This window comes from Panthera leo, chromosome D1 (genome assembly GCF_018350215.1).
Source record: "Panthera leo isolate Ple1 chromosome D1, P.leo_Ple1_pat1.1, whole genome shotgun sequence".
In the NCBI taxonomy this organism is placed as follows: Eukaryota; Metazoa; Chordata; class Mammalia; order Carnivora; family Felidae; genus Panthera; species Panthera leo.
In genome coordinates this window covers 108,268,251-108,277,543 of record NC_056688.1, presented here as the reverse complement: position 1 = coordinate 108,277,543, position 9,293 = coordinate 108,268,251, and the positions used below count along the sequence as shown (strand labels likewise).

At 57.3% G+C, this 9,293-nt stretch overlaps 1 protein-coding gene across 1 annotated transcript; it reads right to left on the bottom strand.

Moving 5' to 3' along the window:
* Positions 1–5,067: 5,067 nt before the first annotated feature.
* TIGD3 (tigger transposable element derived 3) lies at positions 5,068–6,803 on the bottom strand. The gene has a single exon (XM_042905317.1). The coding sequence runs from the start codon at positions 6,801–6,803 to the stop codon at positions 5,388–5,390; it is 1,416 nt and encodes a 471-aa protein (XP_042761251.1). The 3' UTR covers positions 5,068–5,387.
* Positions 6,804–9,293: the final 2,490 nt, after the last annotated feature.

Genomic DNA, 9,293 nt, shown 5'->3' with positions numbered 1-9,293 from the left:
TTTCTGAAGAGGCGCTCTCCTAAACGAGATCTTCGGGTTTTCCAGAGATGAAAAATAAAAACAAAACAATTATATATATATATTATATATATATATATATATATATATATATATATATATATATATAATATATACGAGAAAGAAAATGAGGCCAGTAAGGTGACGGGGATGCTTGGAGAAGAAAGAGCTTCAAGAAGTTAGAAGTATACAACAGAAGTTAGCGTCCCGGGAGCTTTCCTTAATACACTGAGGATTGGGGGGCGCCTGGGTGGCTCAGTTGGTTGAGCGTCTGACTTTGGCTCAGGTCGTGATCTCGCAGTCCATGGGTTCAAGCCCTGAGCCGGACTCTGTGCTGACAGCTCAGAGCCTGGATCCTGCTTCGGATTCTGTCTCCCTCTCTCTCTGCCCCTCCCCCACTCAGGCTCTGTCTCTCTCACTCTCAAAAATGAATAAATGTTAAAAAGAACACTGAGGATTGTATATATGTATATATATATATATAAAGTATATATATATACAATTACATACATATTATATATAATTATAATTATAATATTATATAATAATATTACTCCCACGACCAGAAATTAATAGACACACAAAGAAAAAATCCCCCATGAGTTAAAGCATCAATAGAAATAAAAAGCAAAAATTAACCCCCTCCCCAAAGATTTCAGATATTAAATGTCTCAGATACAGAATACAAAAGAGCCATTCATGAATTTTTTTAATGTATAAAAGAATTATAAGAAACAAGAGACTATAAGAGTGATTATTTATATTTGGAAAATAAAAAAAACCCAAAAACCAAAAGAACAGTCGTGGCTGAAGCGAGCTGGGAGGGTAGGTGGGGGGAAGTTACTCAGAGTGCAAGGTAGAGACAGAAGACGGGGGGTCGGTCTTTCTGCTTGTGGGCTTCCTACATCCCGTTCATCATCTTCTCACACCGATGGTGAGGATGAATAGAATAGTGATGAGAGAGGGGCGCCTGGGTGGCTCAGCTGGTTAAGCCTCTGTCCCTTGCTCTCGGCTCAGGTCATGACATCACGGTTCGCGAGATCGAGCCCTACATGGGGCTCGCTGCTCACAGCATGGAGTCTGCTTGGGATTCTCTCTGCCTCTTCCTCTCTCTCTGCCTCAAATAAATAGATATTTTTAAAAAGAATAGTAATGACAGCAGCAACAACCAACACAGACCTGGTGCTGGGAGTAGCGCCCGGTAAGCAGCACTTGATAAATGCTGATTCATGTAACCCCCATGACTGACCTGTACTATAGGTCACTTCCTATTTCTCCCCCTGGCTTGAGCACCTTAGAAACAGGGTCTGTGTCTTTTTTTTTTTTTTTTTAAAGTTTATTTATTTTGAGAGAGAGAGAGAGAAACTGCACTCAAGCAAGCAGGGGAGGGGCAGAGTGCAAGGGAGAGAGAATCCCAAGCAGGCTCTGCGATCGAGCTCCAACACGGGGCTCAAACTCACCAACCGTGAGATCATGACCCGAGCTGAAATCAAGAGTCAGACGCTTAACCGACTGAGCCCCCCAGGTGCCCCAGGGACTGTGTCTTGTTCGTCTTTGCTGCCCTGGAGTTTCGAATGTCTTCGGAACATAGAGGGTGTGCATTACAAGCTTGTAAATAAACTGGAACAAGGCACGTACTTTCTCCGTCCTGCCCTCGCTGTGCCCATGGTGATTCCTGCCCGGCTGGGTGGTACCGCCCGGCCTTGGTAAAAGACCCAGCGCTGTCGGGAACAGCAGCTGTCCTCTGCTTCCTCTCCCTTCGTACCTGCGCCCCACCAATGAGATAGTTTCTTGACTTCCCCGGTTTCCACTTTTGCTCCCCAGCTCCCCGTATGTTTTTCGCACAGTGACCAGAATTCGATTTACTAAAACATAAAACACTGTGTTCCTCTGTTGTCCAAGTCGGGCGCCCACCAAAAACAGCCCCGAACTACCCGTCTCACTTGAGATCAATGTAAATGCCGCGGCCCAAAGGCCCCTGCCCTCCTCCCGACCCTCCTCGCCTGCTTGCAGGCCTCCCTCCCCCCCCCCCCCCCCCACTCCCCACCTTCAGCCACAGGACAGTTTTCTGTTTCCTGAACCTGTCGAGCTGCTTCTGACCTTAGATATTTGTACCTGCTGTTCCCTTCGCAGGGCACACTTCCTTGGGAAGTAAAAGTGCTCCCTTCTCATTCACAACTCAGCCCAAAAACCATTTCCCTGACTCCCCTCTCCCTGTCCCTCTCAATGACATTATTTCATTTTCATCCTCGCACTCATTGCTACCTAAAATGACTGTGTTTATGTGTTTACTTGTCTCTTCTTTATCTCCCTCTACCAGAATGTAAGGGCTTTGAGAGGAGGGATCCTGTCTGTCTTTTTCTGCACAAGCGCCAGGTCCTGGAACAAGGCCTGACCCACAGGCAAAGAGGTCAGTAAATACTGCTTGAATGAGCCAACAAAGTCAACTGCAAACAGGCGAAGCCTGACATAGGATCACAACGCAGGAAAGGAAGGGGTTCTTTGTGGCTTTAAATGAAAAGCTCTTGGGGCGCCTGGGTGGCTCAGCCAGCTGGGTGTCTTGGCTCTTGATTTCGGCTCAGGTCATGATCCCAGGGCTGTGGGATCAAGCCCCATATCGGGCTCTACCCGAAGCATGGAGCTTGTCTGAAATTCTCTCTCCCTTTCCCTCTGCCTCTCTCTCTCTCTCTCTCAAATTAAAAAATCAAGCAATCAATCAAGCTCTGGGAAGAAGTCAGCAATATGGCTGTTACTAGTGTGCCTGCTCCAACAGGAATATGGCACCGAGAACAGACAGCTAATGTGTCCCCCTCCTCGTTGCTTTGGGTAGGTCTTTAGAGACCGTCTCCTCTTGGTGTTAACGTTTAACAAGAGATACGTCAGAACTGGGAAGACCTCAGAAAACGGACAAGTGAAATTAACACAGGTGGGAAAACTAGAACCGGCGAGGAAAGCCTCCAGGACCGGGGATCTAGAAGACCAGCGGGGGGCCTCAGCACTGTTTAAAAACGGATGGTCATCGGGGCACCTGGGTGGCTCAGTCGGTTAAGCGTCCGACTTTGGCTCAGGTCACGATCTCACTGTCCGTGAGTTCGAGCCCCGCGTCGGGCTCTGGGCTGACTGCTCAGAGCCTGGAGCCTGTTTCAGATTCTGTGTCTCCCTCTCTCTCTGACCCTCCCCCGTTCATGCTTTGTCTCTCTCTGTCTCAAAAATAAATAAACGTTAAAAAAAACAAAACAAAAAAAACAACGGATGGTCATCGCTGAACTGCCAGGTGATCAGACAGGATAATGAGCCAAACTGAAGGTGGTGCTTGAACAGCAGAAGAGGAAAAAGGGGCACCTTCCCAGTTCCCCAACGAAACAGTGCCGGGTGAGGATCAGATGACAGAGCAGATGGGGGGGGACTGTCAGGAACCCCGAGTAAAAGGCGCCTGTCTCTTTACGGACCACAGAAGGGAGAGGCAGAAAGGCAAGGAGCGAAAGGTACTTCATCAGCGGCACCTGGGTGGCTCAGTGGGTCGGGCGTCTGACTTCGGCTCAGGTCATCATCGCTCAGCTCGAGGGTTCGAGCCCCACGTCGGGCTCTGTGCTGGCAGCTCGGAGCCTGGAGCCTGCTTCCCATTCTGTGTCTCCCTCTCTTCCAGCCCTCTCCTGCTCACACTCTGTCTCTCTCTCTCCTTCAAAAGTAAATAAGCATTAAAAAAAATTAAAAAAAAAAAAAGGTACTTCATCAAAGTCGACAAAGTGCCGCAGCCACGCCCCCGGTGAGGGGGAGCCTGGGCCAGGCGTGCAGGGGGGCGTGAGCGTGGCTGCCCTGGGCGCCGTGTCCTGGACCGCAGCACCCCCCAGAAAACTGTGCCGCGCTGGCTTGTGATGGTCGAGTGCCTTTTCGGCCGCAGTAGGATTTGGGCCTGAGCTGGACGCCTCCCCAGCCAGGGTCCGTCTGTGTCCATAGCCCATGTCCTTTCCAGGTCAATCCATCCTCTTCAGATCCTACTCCCCGATCTGGCTCAGGCTGCCCACCTCTCACCTGGACCCACGTCTCCACGTCTCAGTTATTCTAAATTGTTAACAAATATTTATTCATTTTTCAGAGAGACAGAGAGAGCACAAGTGGGGGAGGGGCAGAGAGAGAGGGAGACACAGAAGCCGAAGCAGGCCCCGGGCTCCGAGCCGTCAGCACAGAGCCCGACGTGGGGCTCGAACTCCCGAACTGCGAGATCATGACCTGAGCCGAAGTCGGACGCTTAACCGACTGAGCCACCCGGGCGCCCCATGGATCCCACGAATGACCTGTCCTCACCCTGAGACCCCTTGGGGTGCCCCACCAGCTTGTGTGGTGGGCTGAAGACCCCTCCTGCTCCCCACACCTCCCCCTGCGCTCTAGAGGGACCGCCTGCCTCTGCTCACCACCTGGGACCCCCTCCTTCCCGGCAGGCCTCCATGCTTGCCTCCCCTTGGCCTGGATTGTCCTTCCCGCTCCCCCCCTCCAGGAGTCTCCCCAGGCTCCTGGGGGCCACAGCACTTTGCACAAGCCCGTGGGACGGCCCTTAGTCACACCGCACTGTCACTGTCTGTGAGGCCCTGCCCGGCAGGGAGGCCATTTTTGCAAGCTCACCACACAGGAGGCTTGCTGAAGAGATGTTGTGAAATGATCAAAGGAACGGATGGCGATTCCAAGTTCTGGCTCCGTGGGGTGTCCCTAGACTGTCCCTAGCCACCCCTCCCCCCCGTTCCTAATGCCACGATCTGAGAGCGAAGTCATCAGAGCAGCAGAATGTCCTGGGACGATACTCGGGATCTGTCTGTCGGCAGGTAAGGGGTCCCCATTCCCGGGGAGTCCTTCCCGCTGGAGTTCTGGAAGACGGGGCTGCTGCTGGTCACGTGCAGCCACAGCGGCCAAGCCCGGACGGCGGCGTCGCGGCCAGCCTCCGCAATCAATTTTAAAAACCTGAGTTGAAAGTTTTCGCCCCTTTTCCATGAAAACGACACCCCGACCTCTCTTCTGATTAAAAAACTTTATTTCCAGAAGCAGAACTGTTTCCGACACAGAGTTCCAGGGATCGGCCTGTCCGTAAAGCCTCAATTCTTCCTTCCCAGGTCCCGGCCTCCCTGGAGGTTGAGAAGCGACACGCTAGCCTCACACCCCGCCCCGCGCGCCCCATCTTCAGAACCCTCTTCTGGAGGCTGGGGCGACCTTCTCTCCGGCCTTCGACTCGGTCTCCACCGCTTGTCTCCCTTCCACACCTCTCCCGAAGCTCCATTTCCACGGGAAAGAGCCCAGCCTCCAGCCCGCCTTCCTAGCGAGGGCGTTTCCATGGGAAACAGGAGGGGGGGGGGCCCGGCCAGCAGCAAGGGGGGGGCCCCTCACGAGCCGCAGAGACGCTCCACCTCCTCCTCGCAGGCGTAGAATTTTTCAAAGAGCTCAGGGGAGGTGCCGTTGCACTCCAGCCACCTCCTCAGCGTGCCCAGTGCCCGGAGGGCGTCGGCTTTGGTGGGCAGGGGCCCGAGGCCGTCCTCTCCGGCCCCCGCCTCGTCCTCAGTGCCCGTCTCCTCCTTGCACCCCCCAGACGCGGGCTCCTCACCCTCCAGGTCCACAAAGCGGGAAAACTCCTCGAGGCTCAGCCCGCCGGGGACCGGCGGCATCTCGGAGGCTTGGTCGGGGGACGGGGACATCTTGCAGGGAGCCAGCCCTTCCCGGACGAAGCTGCTCCCGATGAGCTGGGGGGGCACCTTGGCCCAGGCGGCCGCCGCCATGTGCAGCGCGTCCAGCACGGTGATGCCCGCCGCGGCCTCGGCCAGCGAGGCGCCGGCCCTCTTGCTCCGGACGGCAGCCAGCTTGCCCAGCAGGCGGTGCCGGTAGTGGGTCCTGAAGGCCCGGACCACGGAGCCGGGCAGCGAAGGCGTGCTGCCGTCGGCGGCCAGAGGCAGGAGCCGCACGTGGCGGAGCCCGGGCCGGCCGGCCAACCCCTCCGCCACCCGCGCGGCCAGCAGCAGGGTCACCTGTCGGCCTTGCCGCGCCATGTCCCTGTCAAACTGGGCCAGCCACTCTGACCAGGGGACGCCCAGGTCGGGGTGGTAGGAGGCCGGCAGAGCCGCACCGCTGACCCCGAAGAGGCACGTTGGCGCGGCCCGGAGCCCGCTGACCCACACGCGCCGCTTCTCGGTGCCTCTGCTGTTGGCGCACAGCAGCACCTGCACCCGGTCGCGCGCGCCCCCTCTGCCGGGCACTGCCCGGTACAGCAGAGGCACTTCGGCGCAGCCGAAAACGTCCTCGGGGGAGAAGTCCTTGAGCGAAAGAGGAGGCTGGGCCTGGGACGTGGGGCCCGGGGGAGGTGGCTCGGGGGGGAACGGAGGCGCCAGTACGTGCCGGGCCCCGAAGCCCACATTGTTGCGGCGTTTCCAGCGGACCAGCCAGCCAATGCTGGGGACGAAATCCTGGCCCATGATGTCGGCCAGCTCCTTGGCTTTGTGGAGCAGCATGGGCCCCGTCACGTCCCAGGCCTTGGCCCGGGCGATGTGGTACCAGCAGAGCAGGGCCTCGTCAATCCCGCTGTACTTGGACTCCCGCTTGCGCTTGCGCTCCCGGTTGGCCGTGCCGCTGCACCAGTCCGCCAGCAGCTTCTCCTTATTCTTGCAGATGCGTGAGATCTGGGGCTGGGAGACCTGGAAGCGCCGGGCCACCTCCGACTGGGACATCTTGGACTCATCCAGCAGTTCCAGCACCTGGATCTTCTCGGCCAGGGACAGGGCGTGCAGCTTCTTCTTGCTGGTCAGCTCCATGGCTTCTCCACGGCACCTGTCGGGGGAGGAAACAGTGAGCGGGGGTACAGCCGGCTGAGGCCAGGAGGATGGGAGAGGAGCACAGGCAGGAAAAGAGGATGGATGAGGACAGGGAAATCGGCTGGTGTAGGGGAGACCCCGGGGAAAGACTGGGCCAGCTGGGAGAGGGTGAGGGGGTACACTGGGTAGGTGTTCAGAGGGCTGGGCTGGAAGGAAGGGGGTGGCTAGGCCGAGGGAACCGTGGGCTGGGCACAGATCAGGAGGGATGGCAGAACAGAAGCGGGGAGGGGGTGGCTCACTGGTTAGACGGAGGAGTCTGGGCTAGAGTTTCGGGGAGAAGGATGGATAGAGCCAAGGGGACAGCTGCAGAGACAACAAAGGAGCATGGATGGGGGAGGACATGGGGCTGGGGCTGAGTGGGGCAGGTGTAGGGGACAATCAGGGCTGGGGGCAGGAGTCCCTGGGAGGGGGAGCGGGATGATGGACTGGGCTGGATGTTGGGAAGGGGGGGGGGGGTTCGGGGAGAAGGAGGGGGCAGAGTGGATGAACAGAGTTGAGGTGACAAGTGTACAGACGACAAAGAGGGACGGATGGGAGCAGAAGGAACCAGGCTAATTTGGTGCTGGGTCCTGAGGAGGTAAGACTGCGGGGGGGGGGCGGGGGCGAGGGGGGGGGACGGGGGGCGGGGCGGGCCTGGAGAGGCAGTGCGAGCGCAAGGCCCAGAAGGCAGGTGCACAGGCGACAAACAGCAAGAGGGGTGAGGAGGCCGCAGGCAGCCAGAGGGACGAGGTGTCCCCAGAGGGGAGGGTGGTGGCCTGGGAGGGGGACTAGGGCGCGGACCCGAGCGCCTGGGACCGAGGCAGGCCAGGAGCCGGGCTCCGCCACCTGGCCGACCTCTCTCCACCTCGACGCGGGGTCCTTCGGCGGGGCGTACCCAGGCGCCCGCCCGCCCGGCCTCCCTGCCTCCCTGTCTCCCGCTCCGCACCCACCTCAGGCGCTCGTCCCGCGGCTCCCGCCCCTGCCCCGGCTAGGCTCGGCTCCCGAGCCCCCTGTCCGGGCGCCGACGGGAGAGCAAGGGAGGGACGGGCGCCACGACCCGAAGGGCGGAGTGGGCCGAGGGGCTGCGCGGGTGGCGGGCGGCGGGCGCGCGCACAGCAGGGCCCCGTGCGCGCCGCCCGCGCCGGGCTCTCCCCCGGCTGGGAATACCGCGGTGCAGCCGCTCAGCTCCCACCCGCCGCAGCTCCGCCCAGGCCCAATCAGATTGGCCCTCAATGACGTTCAGTCCCTCCCCCAGCTAAGTCTCATTGGACGTTGGGGAAGTGGCGGGGCCCTCCTGGGGGCGGGGCTTCCAGCGCGAGGGGCTATGAGGCGGAGTCAAGACCCCGCGGGAGTCCCGGAGGCGCCGCCAGCCTCTGGGGCCTGGCGAGCGTCTGGGCAGCGTGGGCACGGGAGAGAAGGCTTGGCGTCTCAAGGCCCTCCTGACCTTGACCTAGGCAGTCTCAGCTTTTCTCATCTACCAAATAGGGCTGACACCCCTCACGGATTGGTTGTGAGAAAAATGGATGAAAGCTTTAAGCCACACAAAAGCTGTTACCATGGACAGCGCTGGTCTCACGTCGATCTGTCCAGGTAGCGGTAACTACTTGCCTGGGGCCAGTTCTGATTTAGGGCGAAAAAGGACTAATTTTTCTTGGTTTTGGTACCTGTTGGCAAGATTCAAGTTTCTTGACTCAAGATCTAATACCAGTCCCTTCCTCGGTAACCTTCAGTCCTGCCTATTGTTAGCAACTGGATGTAGACACTTCGACCTGCAGTAGAGTGCTTCCCACCCTCAACCTCAGCCGGCCTTCCAGCCTCGTTTCCCTCCCCCACTGCCAGCTCTGATGGGAGCCTGGGGCCACAGACAGTCCCCATCTCTCTGCCTTTCTCACAGGCTTCCCTCCCCAGCCCAATTCTACCGGCTGATTCTTCTTCCATCCCTCTATGTCCCATCCTAAATCTCATCCCTTGCAAACCCTTCCCAAATTTCTTATGCCTGCTACAGCATTTTTTTTTTTTTTTTTTTTTTTTTACATTTCTTCTTCTTTTCACTTCCTTTTCTCTTAGAGACTACTCAGCTACCAACGATCATTGCTTTACCCCCTCTGCTTCTGGCCTACTTCCGTGTAAAAGCCTGAGGACAGGGGATGTGCTTTGTCGCTACCAAAATTCCCAGCCTAGAGCACCCTGCCTACTTATTGAATGCAATGGTCTAGGCCACTGGCTTCTAGTAGGTAACAGTGGCTTTCAGACTGTTCCAAAAAATGCTAAGGAAACCTCAGTGGGTTCATAACTGATTGATTCAAATCTTAAGTTTAAGAACTTCAGGGCACCTGGGTGGCTCAGTTAGGTGTCAGACTTCTGCTCGGGTCATGTCACAGTTCATGAGTTCAAGGCCCACATCAGGCTCCATGCTGACAGTACAGAGCCTGCTTTGGATTCTCTGTCCTT

Excerpts from the sequence above, each read along its gene's own strand:
- TIGD3 (XM_042905317.1), bottom strand. The coding sequence starts at position 6,803 with ATGGAGCTGACCAGCAAGAAGAAGCTGCACGCCCTGTCCCTGGCCGAG.